We start from the raw sequence: 24,119 nt of genomic DNA, 5'->3' as shown, positions 1-24,119 counted from the left end.
CCAGAAAACAAGAAGTATTTGACCACGGCCAGGCGCAGTAGCTCACGCCTGTAATCTCAACACTTTGGGAGGCCGAGACGGGCGGATTACCTGAGGTCAGGAATTCGAGAACAGCCTGCCCAACATGGTGAAGCCCCATCTCTACAAAACATACAAAAATTAGCCAGGCGTGGTGGCAGGCGCCTTAATCCCAGCTACTTGGGAGGCAGAGGCAGGAGAATCGTCTGAACCCGGGAGGTGGAGGTTGCAGTGAACCGAGATCAAGCCATTGCACTCAAACCTGGAGGCAAGAGCGAGACTTCTCTCAAAAAAAAAAAAACACTTATTTTATTTATTTATTTATTTTGAAACAGGGTTTCACTCCTGTTACTCTGGCTGGAGTGCTGCAGTGCAATCTCAGCTCACTGAACGCTCCTGGTTCTCAAGCAATTCTTCCACCTCAGCCTCCCTAGTAGCTGGGACCACAGGTGCTCACCACTGCACCTGGCTAATTTTTTTGTGTGTTTTTTTTTTTTTTTTTTTTTGTACAGATGGGGTTTTGTCACATTGCCCAGGCTGGTCTGGAACTCCTGGGCTCAAGCAATCCACCCGCCTCTGCCTCCCAAAATGCTGGGATTACAGGCATGAGCCACCTCACCTGGCCCTAAAACTTTTAATTAAGAGGAGGCAACCCTTCCTCCTTGCACCTTGGTTTCCCCATCTGTAAAACAGGGGCGAGACTCTCCCTGGAATGCTGAGGCTGTGTCCAACCTTGGCTTCCCATGGATTTCAGTGGGTTGACCACCGCCCCCCACGGTGTCTGGAGTATACAGGACAGTGAGAATCGTAAGGGGAATCACCACACCCTTCCTGCACATTGTGTTCTTGTGCATGGAGAGCTGCATCCTGGGGATCCATCATCAAGCCAGACCTGCTTCACCAAAATGCACCAAACAAAGACGCGTGAGCCAGCTGGGGTCCCAGATGGGGCTAGGCATGGTCTGTGTTTCAGGCTCCAGGGATGCTGTGCTACTAGGAACCTCTGGACAGACTCTAAGGCAGGGCCACTGCAGACTCAAATGCCTGCAGGAGTGACCGTGACAAAGTCAGTTGCATAGTAAAGGAATTAAAATTGGGGCCTTGGCGGCTGGGTGTGGTGGCTCACGCCTGTAATCCCAGAACTTTGGGAGGCTGACGTGGGAGCTTGAGGCCAGGAGTTCAGGACCAGCCTGGGCAACACAGCAAGACCTTATTTATTTATTTATTTATTTATTTATTGAGACGGAGTCTTGCTCTGTCGCCCAGGCTGGAGTGCAGTGGTGCGATCTCTGCTCACTGCAACCTCCGCCTCCCAGTTTCAAGACATTCTCCTGCTTCAGCCTCCTGAGTACCTGGGATTACAGGCTCGCGCCACCAAGCCCAGCTAATTTTTATTTTATTGTTTTTGAGAGGGAGTCTCGCTCTGTTGCCCAGGTTGGAGTGCAGTGGCGCAATCTCGGCTCACTACAACCTCTGCCTCCCGGGTTCAAGCGATTCTCCTGCCTTAGCCTCCTGAGTAGCTGGGATTACAGGCACTCACTACCTTGCCTGGCTAATCTTTGTATTTTAGGAGACGAGGTTTCACCATGTTGGCCATCACACCAGGCTGGTCTCAAACTCCTGACCTCAGGTGATCCACCCACCTGGGCCTCCCAGAGTGCTGGGATTATAGGCGTGAGCCACCACGCCTGGCACCCCTCTCTATAATAAAATAAAAAGTTAAAAAATATGGGCCCAAGGAGTGGGGTTGCCTGGGCTTCTGCCCTGCCTTCCCCACCTACGTTGTGTGACCCTGTTGCAGCTCCCCGATCGCTCTGCAAAACATCGGGATGCTAATGCCTGGAACGTTCCGGAAGATGAGTTCATCCATGCAGAGTGTTGAGAACAGTGCTGGGCTCAATAAAAGCTCAGGAAGCGTTCACGCAGCTGTTGCCATGGGGACGTGCAGGCCCTGCGTTGCCAAGTCAGTCGGTTTTCAAGAGAAGCTGGAGTTTTGATGTGGAAGCTCCCTGTTGTCGAATGTTGGCCGTGAATCCAAAAAGGAAAATGCAAAATGCTGTAAAGTCCAAACCGAACACTTTGGTGGACCCAAAGGGGCCCACGCCACGGTCTGTAGCCTCTGTTCTGAGACCTAGAGGCCACTGGTGGAGCTGGGGACCTGCTTTCTTCCGGGCACTGGCCTGAGGCTGGGGCAGGCATAGAAATGAATGAGCCCGGCCTTTGCCCTCGGAGAACCCCCAGTCCTGAGGCGGAGGCCTGAGATTTGCCCTTTAACCCCATCACAACGAATTATGAGCCCAACAGAATTCCTTGGATGTAGGTGTGAACAAAGGGCAGGGCCCCTACCTGCATGTGGGAACAGCTGCCCTGGCCCCCATGACCTTTGATTCCATCAAAGTGCTTCTTCAAAAGGATTTTTTTTTTTTTTTTTTTTTTTTTTGAGACGGAGTTTCGCTCTTGTTGCCCAGGCTGGAGTGCAAGGGTGCAGTCTCGGCTCACTGCAACCTCCGCCTCCCGGGTTCAAGCCATTCTCCTGCCTCAGTCTCCCGAGTAGCTGGGATTACAGGCATGCGCCACCACGCCCGGCTAATTTCGTATTTTTAGTAGACATAGGACTTCTCCATGTTGGTCAGGCTGGTCTCGAATCAAAAGGTATTTTAACTGGAATCCAGCAAGCCTCAGAAGCCTCAAGGTCTGTAGCCTGATGGACAGTTTCTCTTCTCTTTTCCTTCCTGTTTTTATGTTTTTTTTGTTTGTTTGTTTGTTCGTTTGTTTAGAGACAGGGTCTCGCTCTGTCACCCAGGCTGGAGTGCAGTGGTGTAATTGTATCTCATGTAGCATTGACTTCCTGGGCTCAAGTGATTCTCCCACCTCAGCCTCCTGAATAGCTGGGACTACAGGCATGCACCACCACGCCTGGCTAATTTTTAAATTTTTTTTGTAGACACAGAGGTCTTATTATGTTGCCCAGGCTGGTCTTAAACTCCTGGGCTCAAGCGATCTGCCCTCCTTGGCCTCCCAAATTTCTGGGATTACAGGCGTGAGCCACTGCACCCGGCCTCTCTCTTCCTGCTCAACTGTTTCCAAACGGAATCAAAAAGATCCCTCCTTGTTCAGTCCACAGTATCATCACTGTTCATGTGTTCAGACAGCTGCTTGCACAAAAGCCACGCTGAAGTGTGAAAATCACCTGAAGAAATTCACTCCAACCTTCCCAGCACCAGCTCCTCATCCTCCACTCAGGGCCCCAATGTATCCACGTCAGGGAGGCCACCGTCCAGCCCACCCAGCCCACCCAGCCCAAAAGAGCACACTCTCGTTCCTCCCAAATGTCATTCTGTTTCCTATTCTTCGCCGCACTTAACTGCTATTATAAATGTCTTTGTAGGTTTTATTCGTTTGTTTGTTTTGAGACAGAGTCTCCATCTGTCACCAAGCTGGAGTGCAGTGGCGCGATCTCAGCTCACTGCAACCTCCACCTCCCGGGTTCAAACGATCCTTGTACCTCAGCCTCCCGAGTAGCTGAGATTACAGGCGCCCACCACCATGCCTGGCTAATTTTTTTTTGTATTTTTAGTAGAGAGGGGGTTTCACCATGTTCGCCAGGCTGGTCTCAAACTCCCGACCTCAGGTGATCCGCCTACCTCAGCCTCCCAAAGTGCTGGGATTACAGGCGTGAGCCACTGCGCCCAGCCCGGAAATGTCTTTGTTTTGCATGACTCCGTGCCTCTCTTTCCCACTCTGATGTCGGCATCTTGTAAACTCTGTATCCCTAGCCCCAAGGGCAGGGCTTTCTCTAAGAACACTTCGGGGACAGGTGGTTGCATGAACAGATGAATGAACAACACGAATCCCTCTCTATGGCCTAGGAAGGATGCTAAACCCACATGATATTCAGTGGGCAAATGTTTCACCCACCACATGCCAGGAACTGGGCAGGAAGATACTGAAATGACTTCCTCCCTGCCCTCCGAGAGCTCCCTAGCTCCTCATCTGGGTTCTAGAAACTTCCAACACCCTGACTTTCCCTTGATAATAGAACACTGTTTCCCAGGCAGGTGCAGGGTCTCATGCTCCCGGCACTTTGGGAGGTTGAAGTGGGGGGATTGCTTGAGGCCAAGAGTTAGAAACCAGCCTGAGCAACATAGAGGAAACCTATGTCTACAAACAAACAAACAAACAAACAAAAAAGGTACTTGGTCGGGCACGGTGGCTCATGCCTATAATCCCAGCACTTTGGGAGGCCAAGGTGGGTGGATCACCTGAGGTCAGGAGTTCGAGACCAGCCTGGCCAACATGGAGAAACCCGTCTCTACTAAAAATACAAAAAAAAAATTAGCCGGGTGTGGTGGCAGGCACCTGTAATCCCAATTACTCAGGGGGCTAAGGCAGGAGAATCGCTTGAACCCGGGAAGCAGAGGTTGCAGTGAGCCGAGATCACGCCATTGCACTCCAGCCTGGGCAACGGAGAGAGACTCTGTCTTAAAGAAAAAAAAAAAGGAAATTAGGTACTTGGGGGCTGAGGTGGGAGGAGCTCAACGCTGCAGTGAGCTATGATCGCACCACAGCACTCCAGACTGGGCAAGAGTGAGACCCTGTCCTCACCACCCAAAAAAAACAGGCCGACATGGTGGCTCACGCGTGTAATCTCAGTACTTTAGGAGGCCAAGGCAGGCAAATCACTTGAGGTCAGGAGTTCAAGACCAGTGTGGCCAACATGATGAAACCCCATCTCTACTAAAAATACAAAAATTAGCCGTGCATGGTGGCAGGTGCCTACTGTAGTCCCAGCTACTCAGGAGGCTAAGGCACAAGGATCACTTGAACCCAGGAGGCAGAGGTTGTGGTGAACCATGATTGCACCATTGCACTCCAGCCTGGGCAACAGAAGGAGACTCTGTCTAAAAAATAATAAATAAATAAATAAATAAATAAATAAATAAATAACAAAAAAACTCCATTTCCCTCTCAGCATCTCCTCTCTCCTTGTATCTCAGCCTTTCTTATCTCTAGTCTGTGCAGCCTTATCCAAGGTGGGCAGGGAGGGATGGCCTCACACCTCCACACATGCACACAGACACGAACACACCCACACCCACACTTCGGGGCCACTCACGATGTGCTCAAACTCCATGGCCTGCTTCAGCTCCCAGGGAAAACCATCGATGAGGAAGCCCCGGCTCTCTAGGCAGGACAACATGTTGTCACTGACCATATCCAGGATGATGCCCTGGGAAGGAAGGGGGCGAATTCAGCACCCAGGAGCCCTTCTTTCCCTGCCGAATCACCCTGGGGAGATCAGTTTCTAAGGCGGCTCTCCCTGTCAAGTTCTATTCCTCCATCTGGACTTTTGGTGAAGACAGGGTGACTATGCCCTGCTTGGCGCCCTGGATTCTGAGTCTGCTACAATGCTCTAAGGAAACTGCTTCTTCACTGGGTGTGGTGGCTCACGCCTCTAATCCCAACACTTTGGGAGGTCAAAGTAGATGGATCACCTGAGGTCAGGAGTTCAAGACCAGCCTGGCCAACATGGTGAAACCCTGTCTCTACTAAAAATCCAAAAACTAGGCTGGGTGCAGTGGCTCATGCCTGTAATCCCAGCACTCTGAGAGGCTGAGGCGGGCGGATCACCTGAGGTCAGGAGTTCGAGACCAGCCTGGCCAACATGGTGAAACCCTGTCTCCACTAAAAATACAAAAATAAGCTGGGCGTGGTGGTGCACACCTGTAATCCCAGCTACTCGAGAGGCTAAGTCACAAAAATCACTTGAACCCGGGAGGCAGAGGCCACAGTGAGCCAAGATGGTGCCATGGCACTCCAGCCTGGGTAACAGAGTGAGACTCCTCAAACAAAGCAAACCAAACCAAAACAAAACAAAACAAAAACCTGCTTCTCAAAAGTAGGCATGCCAGTGCTGGGCTTGTACCTTAATCATCACCATGTTATGAGGCAGGTACTGGGGTCCCCTTCATTTTTCGGGTGAGGAAGTGGCTTCACGGGGTGACAAAGGAAATAAATACTAACTAATTCTGTTGAGTGATTTTTTTGTTTGTTTTTGTTTTTTAAAGAGATGGAGTCTCACTCTGTTGCCCAGGCTGGAGTGCAGTGGCGTGATCTCAGCTCACTGCAACCTCCACGTCCGGGGTTGAAACGATTCTCTTTCCTCAGCTTCCCAAGTAGCTGGGATTGCAGGTGTGCACCATCATGCCCAGCTAATTTTTGTATTTTTTAGTAGAGATGGGGTTTCACTATATGTTGGCCAGGCTGGTCTTGAACTCCTGGCCTCAGGTGATCCGGCCTCCCAAAGCGTTGGGAGTACAGGCATGAGCCACCACACCTAGCCATTTTTTTTTCTTGAGACAGAGTCTCACTCTGTTGCCCAGGCTGGAGTGCAATGGTGTGAGCTCAGCCCACTGCAACCTCCACCTCCCGGATCCAAGCGATTCTCCTGCCTCAGCCTCCCGAGTAGCTGGGGATTACAGGTGCGTGCCACCATGCCTAGCTAATTTTGATTTTTTTTGTTTGTTTGTTTGTACTTTTAGTAGAAATGGGGTTTCACCATGTTGGCCAGGCTGGTCTTGAACTCCTGACCTCAAGTGATTCACCCGCCTTGCCCTCCTAAAGTGTTGGGATTACAGGTGTGAGCCACTGCACCCGGCCTTTTTTTTTTTTTTTTTTTACTGAGTCTGGGTCTATCGCCCAGGCTGGAGTGCAGTAGCACGATCTTGGCTCACCGCAACCTCCACCTCCCGGGTTCAAGCTATTCTCCTGCCTCAGCCTCCTGAGTAGCTGGGATTATAGGCACCTACTGCCACGCCTGGATAATTTCTGTATTTTTAGTAGAGAAGAGGTTTCACCACGTTGGGCAGGCTGGTCTCGAACTCCTGACCTCGTGATCCACCCATCTTGGCCTCCAAAGTGTTGGGAATACAGGCATGAGCCACTGTGTCTGTCCTTGAGTGATTTTCTTTTAGCTCAAATTGACCTTTATTTGCAATTCATGAATGGGGCACCCTCCATTTCACCAAACAGTGAGAGCTTCCCTAGTGAGTGATTCTTTTTTTTTTTTTTTTTTTTTTTAGACAGGCTTTTGCTCCTGTTGCCGAGGCTGGAGTAGTGCAATGGCATGATCTCAGCTCACCACAACCTCCACCTCCCAGGTTCAAGTGATTCTCCTGCCTCAGCCTCCTGAGTAGCTGGGATTACAGGTATGCGCCACCACGCCCGGCTAATTTTGTATTTTTAGTAGAGATGGGATTTTTCCATGTTGTTCAGGTCTCAAACTCCCGACCTCAGGTGACCCACCTGCCTTGGCCTCCCAAAGTGCTGGGATTACAGGCGCGAGCCACTCGCCGGACCCCTACGGCCTTTTGATGGGATCTCTCCTTTTCACAGATAAGGAAACGAAGGTTCAGTGCAGCAAGGCAATGGCAGGGAAGTTGCAACCTCTGGGTCCCATGAGCCCTCCTGGTGGGTGGTTGTCCCAAGGTACCCCCTTCCTCCCTAACCCCTCCCATGAGCTCCTACCGCGGGCATTAGGAGTCCCTGCAGCATGATGTCACAGATCTGCCAGCCCCGCTGCGTGCTCCTTTGAGCTTCCTGTCTCAGTAGCTGGCCCAGCCCCACGTGGCAGAAGCCGTACTTGGTCACCATATTCTTGCACTGTGTCCCTTTGCCGCAGCCTGGGCCCCCCATCACAAAGATGATCGGGGGGACTTGAGAATGTCTGTGGTGCCCAGAAAGAGGGAGGGAGATGGGTTAGTCCCTGTAGGGGCATAGGTGTCCCTGAGTGACATTGGACAAAGTCTCTTGGCATACTCTCTTTTGCTGTAGGGTGGCATCTTAGGGGTATGGTTCTGTTCTCAAGGGCATAGCCAGGCACATTGTGTGTTTGTGCCGCTTTGGATGAAGATGTGAACTTGAGGCCAGGTGTGGTGGCTCACGCCTATAATCCCTGCACTTTGGGGAGGCCGAGGCGGGTGGATCCCTTGATGTCAGGAGTTTGAGACCAGCCTGGCCAACATGGTGAAACCCCATCACTACTAAAAATACAAAAAAAATTAGCTGGGTGTGGTGGCTCACGCCTGTGATCCCAGCTACTCGTGAGGCTGAAGCAGGAGAATCGCTTGAACCCAGGAGCCAAAGGTTGCAGTGAGCCGAGATTGTGCCACTGCACTCCAGACTGGGTGACAAAGCAAGACTCCATAAAAAAAAAAAAAAATGATGTGGCCAGGCGCGGTGGCTCATGCCTGTAATCCTAGTACTTTGGGAGGCCGAGGCGGGCGGATCACTTCAGGTCAGGAGATCGAGACCATCCTGGGTAACACGGTGAAAACCCGTCTCTACTAAAAATATAAAAAATTAGCTGGGCGTGGTGACAGGCACCTGTAGTCCCAGCTACTTGGGAGGCTGAGGAAGGAGAATGGCATGAACCCAGGAGATGGAGCTTGCAGTGAGCCAAGATCATGCCACTGCACTCTAGCCTGGGCGACAGAGCGAGACTCCATCTCAAAAAACAAAACAAAACAAAACAAAACAAAAAAAAACAAAGATGTGAACTTGGGCAGGCCAGGCCCTTCGCACACGGCATCTCCTTAAAGCATCCTGAGGACTCTATCATCCCATTTTACGGTGGAGGGAACCCAGGTTCAGTGAGAGGCAGGGACTTGCCCACGCTCCCAGTCTCATCCCATACTCCCCTTCTCTCTGTTCCAGCCCCATCCCCTACTCCCCTTCCCTCTGTCCCAGCCCCATCCCATACTCCCCTTCCCTCTGTCCCAGCCCCAGGGGGCTTCAGTTCTTTGAATTTGAAACTCACTTCTCCCTTGCTGTTTCCTCTGCTTGGAAAATCCCTGCCTGCCCCAGTTCCTTCTGGCCACAACTTCCATCTGGCCTTCTCTAGCCTCTGTCTAGAGCTTCCCCCCATCACTCCTTGTCTGAGACACCGATTTCCTCCACAGCAATGGCCACAGTCTGTCATGATCTTCTCTATTTACTCGTTCTTTTTTTTTTCTTTCTCTTTTTTTTTTTTTTTTGAGACAGAGTTTCTCTCTTGTTGCCCAGACTGGAGGGCAATGGCGTGATCTCGGCTCACCACAACCTCTGCCTCCCAGGTTCAAGCGATTCTCCTGTCTCAGCCTCCCAAGTAGCTGGGATTACAGGCATGTGCTACCACACCCGGCTAATCTTGTATTTTTAGGAGAGACGGGGTTTCTCCATGTTGGTCAGGCTGGTCTCGAACTCCCAACCTCAGGTGATCCGCCCGCCTCGGCCTCCCAAAGTGCTGGGATTACAGGCGTGAGCCACCGTGCCCGGCCGTTTACTCGTTCTTGTCTCCCCCAAGCCAGACTCGACTCCGTGAGGGCAAGGACTATTTCTGCCTCCCTCATTCCTATATTCCCAGGAGCTGGCAGTTTCTGACATTTAGTGGTGGATGAGGAATAAATAAAAACAGACACATCGACGGTGTCTGTAGTTCATGGCCCAACTTTTGTGTCTTGCTCCCCTTCCCTTTGCTTAGCCAACTCCTATGCATCCGTCAGTGCCCAACTGAAACCTCCCCTCTTCTCTGAGCCCTCAGAGCCCCGCTGTGCTTCTCCTGCTCCTTCCTGGGTTGTAGATTCCCATGTTATGAATCTGTCTCCTCCACGACACTGTAACCCTCGAGAGGACACTGTAATCCTCCGTGGGGAGCTGCTTTGACAGATTCACCTTTCGGGGCCCCGAACCCAGGAGGTGCTGGACTATTTCCGAAGTGGAGCAATGAATGGTTGCGCCGTGAGCATGCGCAGCTGTGTTACTGCCATGATTTTGGGGGGTGTGTGCATGCCTGGAACGGGGTAGGGGATCCTGGATCTCCCTCCTGTTCTCTGCAGCTTCCTTCCCTTCCCCACAGGAAGCCAGCCAGCCGCCCCCGCGACGTTACCCTTCTCCTGGGGCCTCAGAGCCCTGCCCACCTCGGGCAGCTTGGACTTGCAGAGACCCATCCGGCCAGCAGCTCTTGGGGCGGTCGCGCCCGACCCCGCCCAGGTTCTGACCCCTCCTGGCTTGGCTCAACGTCACAAGGGTCCCCGCCTCGGTCATTTTGCGGGAATGACGGGGTCCACCCCTTCGGGGTAGGGGGAGGAAATGAACCCCAAACAGGCCCACGGGGAGCCAAGCTGCGGTTCGACCTGACCCGAGTAGGCCTCGGTTGCTATGGTGACGCGGCCTCCTTGGCCCCCTAGGTCCGGAGCGGCTTGGCGCATGCGCAAAGTGCCTGGGAGCCAGCAAGGGGTATTCGTCTTCCTCTTCCCACCCAGGATGCTCTACGGTCCTTGGGTGCTGACGTCACGAGAGAGGGCGGTCCCCCATTTGATGAAGTTAACCGTGTTATATACAGGAGCGCCAGCGACAGAGGCCCGTTAGTTTATCTCAGACTCGGCCTAGGTTTGCTGAGTCTAAAAAGGGACCGTGGTGGCCCTTTTGAGGTGACCATAGCCGCGGAGGAGCATAAGTGACTGCGCACTGAGGTGGCCACAGTCGCTAAGAAGGTTGCCATAGCGACGCGGCCGCTCGAGGGTTTCGCTTCCGGGTTAGGCGACCGCAGAAGCATAGACGGAGTAGCCTGAGCGCCTCTTCCGGTTACCTTTTCCCCGTGCCAGAGGCGCCTAGGGTTGGGGTCCTCGCTCAGGGACAGAGACCCGACACCGAGCGGCGGCTTCCCCGGGATCGAGGGACGCGCACGCCAGAGGAGACGAAAGGAACCCGGGTCGGACCAGATCGGAACCACTGACCATTGCCCATGGCGGCCCTAGTGAGTGTGGATTTGGCGGGGTTCGGGGGTTCCGACGGCGACCTCGGCAACCCCTCACTCACCGCTTCCTCTTTCCGCAGGGCCCTAGCAGCCAGAATGTCACTGAATACGTCGTTCGAGTTCCTAAGTAAGTCCCCAGCCCCGTCTCCCACTCCTCTCCACCCCCCAAAAATGAAAACCTTCACGATCTTCTTAGCCAGGCGTTTCTGGCCCTGTCTGTTCTCCCTCCAGACCGGGAGAGACTTGGAGGGCAGGGCTGGGATTAAGCTGAGGCTTCTCTGGGGACAACACTGCTTTTTTGAACGAATGAATGAATGAGTGCATTAACACACGGCGATCCAGCCTCCTGGCCTAACCTTCGAGGAGTATATGATCCCATGATGCCCAGGCCAGCGCTAAGGACATATTCCTCGTCCTGTTTCAAAGTGGTCAGGCTGTCTTTCCTTTCCAGGCCTTTGTACATCCTGTTCCCTCTGCCATGAGTGCCTCCCCTCAACCCCTAAACTGTAACTCTGCTGGGTGAATTCTTGATGATTCTGCAAAACTCAGCTCCAGTATCTTCCTCCTCCAGGAAATACTCCCTGCCTGTCCTCCCTCCTCCCCAAGGCTGAGTTCACAATAATCTCCACATCTTGGGTTCCCCCAAATCTTTGTCCCTCCATCTGCTCTTCTTCTGCCTGGGGTCAGGAGAGGATGGGTCTAGCTTCTCTGGCACACTGGGAATCCTTGGAGTCTTCTGTATCCAGTGTTGCCAGGCAAAACAGGCTGAATGAAGCTGGGTGGGTTTGTTGAGTGAATTGAATTGAATTAATGATTCAATTGAATGGAATGATTGAATTGAATTAATGGTTCAGTTGAGTTGTGATTGAATTAAATTAATGATTTGATTGAATTAACGATCCAGCTGGGTGATTGATTGAATTAATGGTTCAGTGGCATTGACTGATTAAGTTAATGATTGAATTGCTGTATTGGATTGACACTGCCTCTTCTAATCCGTTCCAGGAATACAACCAAAAAATATAACATCATGGCTTTTAATGCAGCCGATAAAGTCAACTTTGCTACGTGGAATCAGGTAAGTCCCTGAGTCCTGGGGGTTGGGGGCTGGGGTGGTGAGAGAACTTGCCCCTGACCTTGGTGATTGTGATAGTTGCTTAACTGTCATAGTAACTAAATCTTAGTTTTCTCACTTTTCTCCAAGTGAAGAAAAGATAGGTGACAAAGGGTTGGGTGCAGTAGTTCACACCTGTAATCCCAGCACTTTGGGAGACTGAGGCAGGAAGCTTGCTTAAGGCCAGGAGTTCAAGACCAGCCTGAGCAATATAATAGCAAGACCCCCAACTCTACAAAAAAATAAAAAAGTTAGCTGGGGCTGATAGTGTGGGTCTGTAGTCCTACATAGGAGGCTGAGGTAGGAGGATTGCTTGAGCCCAGGGGTTCAAGGCTGCAGTGAGCTATGATTGTACCACTGCACTCCAGCTTGGATAACAGAGCAAGGCCCTGTCTCAAAAGAAAAAAAAAAAAAAAAAGGAAATGGCAAAGGCCCAGGTCGAGCTCCTGGGTGTCCCTGTAAGTTAGGTTTGGTAGGTCCACCGGAGGCCTCTCCTTAAAGGAGAACATTTAGAAGTTGTGCCCACTGTCGGACATTTTTGGCCAAGGTTTATCTGGGCAAGGGAGGACTGGGCTGGGGGCTTTCCCAGAGCCCCTGCCATCAGAGGCTCTAGAAAGGACGTTCGGAGCCATTAAAGCGTCTTCAACTGGGAAGTTGTAGTGTGATCTGGCTGCTGTGGGGAGACAAACTGTGGGTTTGAGGGCAAAAAAACGGAGACCAGGGTAGAAGCAACTGGACTGGTCTAGGTGAGTCCTGGTGGGGCACTGGAGGCAGTGGAGGTTATGAGATGTGGCTGATTCTAGAGTGGTTTGGAAATGGTATATATGGACCTTAAATCAAGAGCTTAAGGGTAATTCGGATCATATTAGCCACATAGGTCATGATAAATGGTTACATTTGTAGAGATTTTGGTGCCTTAATGTCAGCAAGTATTGCACAATGAGTTTCTTTTTATTTATTTTATTTTATTTTTTTGTGATGGAGTCTCTTTTCGCCCAGGCTGGAGTGCAATGGCACGACCTGGGCTCACTGCAACCTCCACCTCCCAGGTTCAAGCCATTCTCCTGCCTCAGCCTCCCAAGTGGCTGAGATTACAGGCACCCACCACCACGCCTAGCTAATTTTTGTATTTTTGGTAGAGACGAAGTTTTGCCATGTTGGTCAGGCTGCTCTTGAACTCCTGACCTCAAGTGATCCACCCGCCTCAGCCTCCCACCATGCCCAGCCTTTTTATTTTTAAAAAATAGATATAGGATCTCACTATGTTGCCCAGGCTGATCTTTTTTTTTTTTTGAGACGGAGTCTCGCTCTGTCGCCCAGGCTGGAGTGCAGTGGCTCAATCTCGGCTCACTGCAAGCTCCGCCTCCCGGGTTCACGCCGTTCTCCTGCCTCAGCCTCTCTGAGTAGCTGGGACTACAGGTGCCCGCCACCACGCCCGGCTAATTTTTTGTATTTTTAGTAGAGACGGGGTTTCACCGTGGTCTCGATCTCCTGACCTCGTGATCCGCCCGCCTCGGCCTCCCAAAGTGCTGGGATTACAAGCGTGAGCCACCGCGCCCGGCCTTTTTTTTTTTGAGACTGAGTCTCGCTTTGTTGCCCAGGCTGGAGTGCAGTGGTGCGATCTCAGCTCACTGCAAGCTCTGCCTCCCAGGTTCATGCCATTCTCTTGCCTCAGCCTCCCGAGTAGCTGGGACTACAGGCGCCCACCACCACGCCCGGCTAATTTTTTGTATATTTAATAGAGACGGGGTTTCACTGTGTTAGCCAGGATGGTCTCTATCTCCTGACCTCATGATCCACCCACCCCGCCTCGGCCTCCCAAAGTGTTGGGATTACAGGCATGAGCCACTATGCCCGGCCTTTTTTTTTTCTTAAGACAGAGTGCCACTCTCACCCAGGCTGGAGTGCAGTGGCATGATCTTGGCTCACTGCAACCTCCACCTCCCAGGTTCAAGCCATTCTGATGCCAGGCTGATCTTAAACTCCTGAGTTCAAGTGATCCTTCTGCCTTGGCCTCCCAAAGCTCTGGGATTACAGGTGTGAGCCACAGCACAATGAGTTTCAATATGCATGCATTCTGGAGATGTGTGGAAATTCTAGTTACTTATAGATTTTTGGAAAAGAATCCTGGAACCAGATGCTTGCTGTAGATAATAGTGAAGTCTAATTACTTCTACATTCCTCAGGCCTCTGATGGCCTGCCTGCTTGATGGTCACCAGGTGGTCTTTTTCTCTTTAATTTTAATTTGGAAATAATTTCAAGCTTTTAAGTTGCAAAAATAGAGTGCAAGGCTCGCCTAAATTCCCTTTACCCAGATTCGTCAAAGGCTACCATTCTCCTCCCTTGTTGCCAAGTGGTAAGTTGGTTTTGAGCATCTAGAGCTCGGCCTAGGGCAAGGAAGGGCGTTCCTGGAGGGGGGCACCACCCAAGCAAAGCCAGGGACCCTGAGAGGCTTTGCTTCCTGCTCCCCTAGGCTCGGCTGGAGCGAGACTTGAGCAACAAGAAAATCTACCAAGAGGAGGAGATGCCCGAATCGGGCGCGGGCAGCGAGTTCAACCGCAAGCTTCGGGAGGAGGCTCGGAGGAAGAAGTACGGCATCGTCCTCAAGGAGTTCCGGCCCGAGGACCAGCCCTGGCTGCTCCGGGTCAACGGCAAATCAGGCAGGAAGTAAGTGGTGGGGCAGTGGCCGTGCCGGCTTAGTGACCAGTCCACATCCCCAGGCCTCAACTTACATACTTTGTGGTGTACCCTCTCTGAACCTCAGATTCCCACTGCTGCGATGGAGGTGCTTCCATCCATGTGGGGTTTTATTTTTTATTTATTTATTTATTTATGTTATCTTATTTTACTTATTTATTTTTTTGAGAGAGTCTTGCTCTGTCGCCCAGGCTGGAGTGTAGTGGCGCGATCTCGGCTCACTGCAACCTACACCTCTCCGGTTCAAGCGATTCTCCTGCCTGAGCCTCCTGAGTAACTGGGATTACAGGTGCCTGCCACCACCACGCCCAGCTAATTTTTGTATTTTTAGTAGAGACAGGGTTTCACTATATTGGTCAGGCTGGTCTCAAACTCGTGATCCTCCTGCCTCGGCCTCCCAAAGGGCTGGGATTACAGGCGTGAGCCACCGCGCCCAGCCTACTTATTTATTTATTTTGAGACAGGGTCTCACTCTGTTGCCCAGGCTGGAGTGCAGTGGTGCGATTGTAGCTCACTGCAGGCTCCAACTTCTGGGCTCAAGAGATCTTCCCACCTCAGCCTCCTGAGTAGCTGGGACTACAGGCACGCCCCACCATGCCTGGCTAATTTTTGTATTTTTGGTAGAGATGGGGTCTTGCTGTGTTGCTCAAGCTGGTCTTTAACTCCTGGGGTCAAGCGATCCTCCTACCTTGGTCTCTCAAAGTGCTGGGATTACAGGCGTGAGCCACTGCCCAGGCCCTGGGGTTGTGTTTTTGAAGATAGTTCACTGAGTTGGTGCTTGTGCCTGGCTCTGAGGCAGCTCTGAGTGCCACAATGCAGGAAGCTTGGGTGGGCAGCCCTGGGGCCTCATGACACTTGAGATGACCTCTCAGAGGGGGCAGACTGAGGGCAGAGCAGGAGGGGTCCAGGTTAGGTTGATGAAGGGTGCTCTAGGCATAGCAGTTGGGTGATAGTGACAGACACAGGCAGCTCACACAGGGCAGCGGGTGCCAGGATGTGCTGGGCCCAGCGGAGCCTTGGAAAGCTACAGGCAGGGAAGGGGCACTCACCCAGATTGTCCGGACCTTTGGGGTAGAAGAGAATGAGGTAGAGGCCCCAAGGAGGCTGGGCAGTTGTTTAGGCTTGAGGGAATGGTGGCCTGGGCCAGGTGTCCACTTCAGATTTGGCCATGCCATGGCTGGGCACGGTGGCTCACGCCTGTAATCCCAGCCCTTTGGGAGGCCGAGGCGGGCGGATTACTTGGGGTCAGGAGTTCAAAACTAGCCTGGCCAACATGGTGAAACCCCGTCTCTACTAAAACTACAAAAGTTAGCTGGGCGTGGTGGCGGACACCCGTAATCCCAGCTACTCGGGAGGCTGAGGCACGAGAATCACTTGAACCCGGGAGGTGGAGGTTGCAGTGAGCCGAGATTGTGCCACTGTACTCCAGCCTGGGTGACAGAGCAAGACTTCATCTCAAAAAAAAAAATATTTGGCCATGCCTTCCCGCCCCATCTTCTCACTTGGCTTCTCAGTTTCCTGGGTATGGCCCACAGGTAGCAGAGCTGGAGGCAAATGTAGACAGTCTGACTGCAGGGTTGGGCTCTCCTGAGATAATCTCACATGGTCTTTCCAGAAGTGATCCCGATGCGCACACGCCCAGCACTTTGCAGGGTAGGCGCGCCGGCTCTGTTCCCCAGATGTGGAAATTGACGAGGCCCAGGTGGTTGAAGGGCCTGCCCAGGCCTCCATTCCTTGCTCTTTCTCCTATGGCAAGTGCCACAAAGGAGGCAGGTCCCCAGGGGACACAGGCGGGACTGGGGCTGGTCTCTGTGGGCCAGGCCATGACCGTGGCTCCCTGCAGGTTCAAGGGCATCAAGAAGGGCGGCGTGACAGAGAATACGTCCTACTACATCTTCACCCAGTGCCCCGACGGGGCCTTCGAGGCCTTCCCCGTGCACAACTGGTACAATTTCACGCCGCTGGCCCGGCACCGCACCCTCACTGCCGAGGAGGCCGAGGAGGAGTGGGAGAGGTGAGTGGGCTGGGTGGTGGCTGGGGACAGAAGTGAGGGAAATGGGGTGCCTTGCCATGGGTATATCACCAGGCCCTGTGCTGGGAGCTGGGGACTCAGGGGTAACCAGGGCAGACCCCACTCGGCCATCTCGGAGCTGTCAGGTCAGGAGGAAACAGATAGGAGGCCTTAGGGCCACAATGGGGCACCCAGAGGGTGCTGCCAGAGCCAGAGTCTGTGACCCGGAGCTCAAATTGGCAGAGCAGGGTGGGGTCTAACTGCCCCCTTGGCTTTCCGCAGGCCGCAGGTCACAGAGCCAGATCCACTGCAGGGCAGCAGCTCCAGGCAGGGCATCCAAGGAGGGTTTCTCTAGCAGTGACATCGGCCTCAGAGGTGGGGCGGGTACAGTTAAGGGCTGTGGAGGGACACAGTGCATGAGGCCAGTGCAGAGTGACTGTGGGCAGGGGGATGAGGCTGGGGGCCCAGAGCACTTGGTCTTGGATATATGGCTTTGGATGAGACCTTAGGGCCACCACCGCCATAGGGTGCCTGCAGATGGTGGGGAGGGCACTCTGGACGCATTTGCAAAATGGCATTTGCACAGGTCACAGATGAGCAGATGCTCAAAGAGTTGATGGCTCCCAGAGGGTTAAAAAAACATCTTTTTCGGCCGGGCGTGGTGGCTCATGCCTGTAATCCTAGCACACTGGGAGGCCGAGGCGGGCGGATCACGAGGTCAGGAGATCGAGACCATCCTGGCTAACACGGTGAAACCCCATCTCTACTAAAAATACAAAAAATTAGCTGGGTGTGGTGGCGGGCGCCTATAGTCCCAGCTACTCAGGAAGCTGAGGCAGGAGAATGGCGTGAACCCGGAAGCCGGGAGGCAGAGCTTGGAGTGATCCTAGATTGCACCACTGCACTCCAGCCTGGGCGACAGAGCGAGACTCCATCTCAAAAAAACAAAACAAAACAAAACAAACATCTTTTTCCCATTTTGGTTTAGTGTTTTTTTGTTGTTTGTTTTTTTTGTGGGTTTTTTTTGAGACTGAGTTTCGTTCTTGTTGCCCAGGCTGGAGTGCAGTAGTGCAATCTCAGCTCACTGCAACCTCTGCCTCCTAGGTTCAAGCAATTCTCCTGCCTCAGCCTCCCGAGTAGGGAAATGGGATTACAGGCATGCACCACCACGCCCGGCTAATTTTGTATTTTTTTGTAGAGACAGGGTTTCACCATGTTGGCCAGGTGGTCTCAAACTCCTGACCTCAGGTGATCTGCCCCCCTTGGCCTCCCAAAGTGCTGGGATTACAGGCGTGAGCCACCATGCCTGGCCCTTGCTTTAGTTTTTAATCATTTCCTTTGGTTTTAAAATTTCTGAAGAGTGTAGGTTGGCTCAGCTCCAAAAGCAACCCCAGTAAATGGCACGAAGTCAGAGCGTCCGCCCCACCGGGTCATGAGCCTCTGAGCCTGTGGGGCAGTTTCTGTTACCCCTGCTCCCCTGGAACAACATCCGCCAGGACTGCCTGCCTGCTCCACGTTGGTTGAGTTCCTGGGGCTCCACTGTAAAATCAGTCGATCAATCATTGCTGGGAGGGCAGGTTCCCTTTTCTGTATTTTCCTTAGAATCTGCTTTGTAAGTTTTAGGGAGAAGAATTTGGCATTTTATAAAATTGTGTAAAACCTGGATGTTAACCAAAGGAGAAATGCCGTCTCTTTTTTTTTTTTTTTTTTGAGACAGAGTCGCGTTCTGTCACCCAGGCTGGAGTGCAGTGGTGCCATCTCAGCTCACTGGCTCACTGCAACCTCGACCTCCCGGGTTTAAGCGATTCTCCTGCCTCAGCGTCGTGAGTAGCTGGGACTATACACGTGCATCTCCACACCCGGCTAATTTTTATACTTTTAGTAGAGAAGGGGTTTCAGCATATTGCCCAGGCTGCTCTCGAACTCCTGGCCTCAAGTGATCTGCCCGCCTTGGCATCCCAGTGTGCTGGGATTATAGGTGTGAGCCACGGTGCCTGGCCAGAATGCCATCTCTTGATCAGATGTTAAATCTACTTAGCTAAGAACTGTTCAGGCTGGGCATGTGGAGAGTGGATCACAAGGTCAGAAGTTCGAGACCAGCCTGGCCAATTTGGTGAAACCCCATCTCTAGTAAAAATACAGAAATTAGCCGGGCATGGTGGCGGGCACCTGTAATTCCAGCTACTCAGGAGGCTGAGGCAGGAGAATTGCTTGAACCTGGGAGGCAGAGGTTGCAGTCAGCTGAGATCACGCCATTGCACTCCAGCCTCAGTGACAGATCAAGACTCCAACTCAAAAAAAAAAAAGAAGAAATGGTGATGGGGTCTCACCATGTTGCTCAGGCTAGTCTCAAACTCCCGGGTTCAAGCGAGCCTCCAGCCTCGGCCTCCCCTCCCAAAGTGCTGGGATGACAGGCTTGAGCCACTGCACCCAGCTGTCACTTTTTTGGTGCATGGCTCAGTGGGGTAAAGCCACTCACAGTGTTATGCAGCAGTTTCATTATCTTTCATACCAGCCCGGGCCTTGCCCATGTTAGATGCATTCCTAACACTTCTCATTAAATGCAGTCCTTTTTTTTTTTTTTTTTTTTTTTTTTTTGAGACAGAGTCTTACTCTGTCACCCAGGCTGGATTGCAGTGGGGCAATCTTAGCTCACTGCAACCTTTGCCTCCTGAGTTCAACTGATTCTCCTGCCTCAGCCTCCTGAGTAGCCAGGATTACAGGCACACGCCACCATGCCTGGCTAATTTTTGTGTTTGTCGTAGGGACGAGGTTTCACCATGTTGTTCAGGCTGGTCTCAAACTCCTGACCTCAGGTGATCCACTTGCGTCGGCCTCCCAAAGTGCTGAGATTACAGGCGTGAGCCACGGCGCCCAGCCCAGCCTGCAGTCCTGTTTTTTAAAGCTTCTGTGAGCAATGAGACAATGTTACATTGTTCCAGTGGAAACAGTATGTTTTGTCATTAAATAAAAAGATATCTATAAATTAAGATAACAAGAGATCTGGCCAGGCGTGGTGGCTCACACCTGTAATCCCAGCACTTTGGGAGGCCGAGGTGGGTGGATCATGAGGTCAGGAGTTCGAGACCAGCCTGTCCAATATGGTGAAGCCCTGTCTCTACTAAAAATACAAAAAACAAAAAAAATTAGCTGGGCATGGTGGCAGGCGCCTGTAACCCCAGCTATCCGGGAGGCTGAGGCAGGGGAATTGCTTGAAGCCAAGAGGCAGAGGTTGCAGTGAGCTGAGATCGCACCATTGCACTCCAGCCTGGGCAAGAGAGCGAGACTCTGTCTCAAAAAATAAAAAAATAATAAAAAACATAGCAAGAAACTAGTGTGACTGGATTGGGGCCAGACTCAGAGTCCGAGGGAGGTGCTGAGACTCCAGCAGCACGTGGGGACCTGCTCTTTAGGGGACTCGGGGCAGAAAGGGAAGGCAGGAAGGGCCGGCTCTGTCTGTGTGGTTTCAGGGAGTCCTGTGCCACAGCCCAACTCCCCAGTGGCCACATCACATTGAAGGCTGTGTGGGTGGTGTCCTGGGGCTCGCCCCCTGCAAGCGCAGGTGCAGGGTGGTGCCAGGCCCGGCATGAGCCCCCCGTGCCTGCCCCGCAGGAGGAACAAGGTGCTGAACCACTTCAGCATCATGCAGCAGCGGCGGCTCAAGGATCAGGACCAGGACGAGGACGAGGAGGAGAAGGAGAAACGCGGCCGCAGGAAGGCGAGCGAGCTGCGCATCCACGACCTGGAGGACGACCTGGAGATGTCGTCCGATGCCAGTGACGCCAGCGGTGAGGAGGGTGAGCACGGGGGCCCAGGCATTAGGTCACAGAGGTGCCTGCTCAGGCGGTGCCAGTGAAGGCAAAGTCTGCCGTCGTTCACAGTGGCCCTAGAATGAGAGACAAGTGGGGCCGGGCGCGGTGGCTCACGCCTGTCATCTCAGCACTTTGAGAGGCTGAGGCAGGCAGATCACCTGAGATCAGGAGTTCGAGACCAGCCTGGCCAACACAGTGAGACTCTGTCTCTACTGAAAACACAAAAATTAGCTGGGCATGATGGTGCACGCCTCTAGTCCCAGCTACTCGGGAGACTGAGGCAGGAGAATCGCTTGAACCTGGGAGATGGAGGTTGTGTTGAGCCGAGATCACGCCACTGGACTCCAGCCTGGGCAACAGAGAGGGACTCCGTCTCAGAGAAAAAAGAATGAGAGTCAGGCGAGGCTGCGTGGAGGAGCAGTGATGTCAGTCAGGAGGCAAGGCCAGAGCCCAGGAGAGCTGAGCCATGGCCTTTTTTTTTTTTTTTTTTGAGACAGGATCTCTCTCTCTCTCACGGGCTGGAGTGTAGTGGTACAATCACAGCTCGCTGCAGCCTTGACCTCCCAGGGTCAAGTGATCCTCCCACCTCAGCCTCCTGAGTAGCTGGGACTACAGGCATGCACCACCACGCTGGCTAATTTTTGTATTTTTAGTAGAGATGGGGTTTCACCATGTTGGCCAGGCTGGTCCCAAACTCCCGACCTCAGGTGATCTGCCTGTCTCGGCCTGCCAAAGTGCTGGGATTACAGGCGTGAGCCACCGCACCCGGCCTAATTTTTGTATTTTTTTGTAGAGACTGGGGTCTAACTCACTATGTTGCCCATGATGGTCTGAAACTCATGGGCTCAAGCCATCCTCCCACTTCAGCCTTCCAAAGTGCTGGGATTACAGGCGTGAGCCACCGCACCCGGCCTAATTTTTGTATTTTTTTGTAGAGACTGGGGTCTAACTCACTATGTTGCCCATGATGGTCTGAAACTCATGGGCTCAAGCCATCCTCCCACTTCAGCCTTCCAAAGTGCTGGGATGACAGGCATGAGCCACTGCACCTGGCCTGGCCGTGGCCTTTACGGGGGTTCCTATGAGAAACGGCAACTCTTGGTTGATCAGTTTCAATAATTCCTGTGCGCTCTGGGCTGTAGGGGCTGGCCCTGATTATCGGGTGCCTCACCTGTCTGGGAGAGGGAGAGTGGTCTGTGAGCGTTAGAGAAGGTGGTTGGGGGTGTGGGGTCTGCCGGAAGTTTGTTTAGGAGAGCTGAGCTCCTGGGCTGGCCCTGGAGGGGCAGTCTCCCCAATCAGTGAGGCCCCCCAGGATGTCAAAACTGCACAAAATGTGAAAAACACAATAAATACCCGCTGCCTTCCTCCTCGCTTTCCCTCCTTTCCTCCCTTCCCAGGCGGCAGAGCCCCCAAGGCCAAGAAGAAGGCGCCGCTGGCCAAGGGCGGCAGGAAGAAGAAGAAGAAGAAGGGTTCAGACGATGAGGCCTTCGAGGACAGCGATGATGGGGACTTCGAGGGCCAGGAGGTGGACTACATGTCAGACGGCTCCAGGTGAGGCCGACCGGAGGCGGCTGCGAGACCCCATGCGGCCTCGCGGGCACGCGCTCATCCTCTGCCGACCCTGTCTTACAGCAGTTCCCAAGACGAGCCTGAGAGCAAGGCCAAGGCACCGCAGCAGGAGGAGGGGCCCAAGGGTAGGCGGTGGCCGGGCGGGCCCTGGGGAGATGGGGGCGGTGCTTCCCTGCTCTTGCTCATATCCTCCCCCGCCAGGTGTCGATGAGCAGAGTGACAGTAGTGAGGAGAGTGAGGAGGAGAAGCCGCCTGAGGAGGACAAGGAGGAGGAGGAGGAGAAGAAGGCACCCACCCCACAGGAGAAGAAGCGCAGGAAAGGTGCGGCATGTGTGGCCCCCATATTGGAGGCTCCGGTCAGGCCCTGGCGCCCTGCTGCCTCCTCCCCTCTTCCCTGCAGGCCTCCCTCATCTGCAGTGGAGGTACCAGTGGGCACCAGGTCCTGGGGTTGCTCTGGCCCTGATCCCTTTCCTGTGCCCCGCAGACAGCAGCGAGGAGTCGGACAGCTCAGAGGAGAGCGACATTGACAGCGAGGCCTCCTCGGCCCTCTTCATGGCGGTAAGGCCCAGGCCAGTGGCCGGGGAGGCCTGGGAGTCCGTTTGCAGACTCACCCTCCTCACCCCACCCTGACCTCCGCAGAAGAAGAAGACGCCACCCAAGAGAGAGCGGAAGCCGTCGGGAGGGAGCTCAAGGGGCAACAGCCGCCCAGGCACGCCCAGCACAGAGGGTGGCAGCACCTCCTCCACCCTGCGGGCGGCTGCCAGCAAACTCGAGCAAGGTGAGCGCCCGTGGCCTCCCCACTCCCCACTCCCCACTCCCCACAGGCACAGTCACAGCCTCCCGACCTCTGCTGGGGCTCAGGACAGAGAGGGGATGGAGATGCGGGTGGAGGCCTGTCTGTCCCTGATCCCCTTGAACCCTAATCCTGGCACTGCCTAGCCTGGGGTCCTGCCCAGGGGTTCCGCCTCCTGCCCCCGACTCAGCCCTGACCCCACTCCCACAGGGAAGCGGGTGAGCGAGATGCCTGCAGCCAAGCGGTTGCGGATGGACGCGGGACCCCAGAGCCTGTCCGGGAAGTCGACCCCCCAGCCGCCATCGGGCAAGACAACACCCAGCAGTGGGTAAGTTGACGAAGACAGCCGGGGGCAGGGCAAGGGCTACTGGGGACAATCTCACTGATGCCACCTTCCCCGTCCTCCCATTCTCAGTGACGTGCAGGTGACTGAGGATGCCGTGCGCCGCTACCTGACACGGAAGCCCATGACCACTAAGGACCTGCTGAAAAAGTTCCAGACCAAGAAGACAGGGCTGAGCAGTGAGCAGACAGTGAACGTGCTGGCCCAGATCCTCAAGCGACTCAACCCCGAGCGCAAGATGATCAATGACAAAATGCACTTCTCCCTCAAGGAGTGAGGCTTGGTCCAATACACGGCTGTCTCCCCTAGAACTTCAGGCTCTCACTGCCCCTTCACCATCCTGGAGTGAGGCTCTGTCCAATACATGGCTCTGTCCTCCAGAACTTCAGGCTCTCACTGCCCCTTCGCCATCCTGCTCCCTGACTCCCAGGGCCCTGTAGTTAGCAATTCTGGAAAAGTTAAGCCATCTCCTCCTCTGGCCCTTCCTTCTGGAATCTTCAGATGCCTGTTAGGCCTTATTGTCCTCCTTCTCCTGGCTCAGCTTCCCTCACACTGACCAAGGGCCTGTGCTGCCCACTGGGTAACTTCTACACTTCTCCCTTCCACTTCCCTAAGTCTCTCTTCAGCTGTGACTTATCCACCACATAGCCCAGTAAGTCTTCAGTTTTGGCTGGGCATGATTGTGAGCACCTGCACTCCCAGCTACTTGGGAGGCTAAGCCCAGTTCAAGGCTGCAGTGAACTATGATGGTGCCACTGCACTCCAGCCTGGGTGACAGAATGAGATCCTGGCACACACACAAAAAAAGTAGCCAGGCATGGTGGCGGGCACCTGTTGTCTCAGCTACTCCGTAGGCTGAGGCACGAGAATCACTTGATCCTGGGAGGTGGAGGTTGCTGTGAGCCGAGACCATGCCACTGCACTCACAGAGTGAGACTGTCTCAATAAATAAAAAATAATAATAAA

The 24,119-nt window shown here is 53.4% G+C and overlaps 2 protein-coding genes across 6 annotated transcripts in view; one reads left to right on the top strand and one right to left on the bottom strand.

The window, feature by feature from the left end:
- Positions 1–10,223, bottom strand: part of LOC129460447 (adenylate kinase isoenzyme 1-like) — a 17,371-nt gene extending 7,148 nt beyond the window's left edge. Inside the window, exons 1-3 of one of the 2 annotated variants that reach the window (XM_055238272.2) lie at positions 9,944–10,223; positions 7,546–7,744; positions 5,135–5,248 (exon numbers count right to left, since the gene is read on the bottom strand). In XM_055238272.2, coding sequence (XP_055094247.1) covers positions 5,135–5,248; positions 7,546–7,744; positions 9,944–10,101 — 471 coding nt within the window. In that variant the 5' untranslated portion in view covers positions 10,102–10,223. The remainder of the gene's footprint in view (positions 1–5,134; positions 5,249–7,545; positions 7,745–9,943) is intronic. The other variant, XM_055238274.2, reaches the window with a different exon arrangement.
- On the top strand, positions 10,200–24,119 carry GTF2F1 (general transcription factor IIF subunit 1). 4 transcript variants are annotated; one of them, XM_055238267.2, is made up of 13 exons: positions 10,217–10,813; positions 10,894–10,940; positions 11,819–11,891; positions 14,402–14,595; positions 16,469–16,639; positions 20,249–20,424; positions 21,846–21,999; positions 22,081–22,142; positions 22,219–22,338; positions 22,502–22,575; positions 22,657–22,795; positions 23,021–23,138; positions 23,226–24,119. In XM_055238267.2, exons 1-13 carry the CDS (start codon positions 10,802–10,804, stop codon positions 23,428–23,430), a joined length of 1,545 nt encoding a protein of 514 aa, XP_055094242.1. In that variant the 5' UTR covers positions 10,217–10,801; the 3' UTR covers positions 23,431–24,119. The 4 variants fall into 4 exon arrangements, with proteins under 4 accessions (XP_063471968.1, XP_063471967.1, XP_055094242.1 ...); XM_055238266.2 differs by having other exon boundaries at positions 10,223–10,813; positions 20,249–20,433; XM_063615898.1 differs by lacking the exon at positions 16,469–16,639 and having other exon boundaries at positions 10,200–10,813.

This window comes from Symphalangus syndactylus, chromosome 13 (genome assembly GCF_028878055.3).
Source record: "Symphalangus syndactylus isolate Jambi chromosome 13, NHGRI_mSymSyn1-v2.1_pri, whole genome shotgun sequence".
NCBI classification, from domain to species: domain Eukaryota; kingdom Metazoa; phylum Chordata; class Mammalia; order Primates; family Hylobatidae; genus Symphalangus; species Symphalangus syndactylus.
This window is presented reverse-complemented; position numbering and strand designations above follow the sequence as displayed.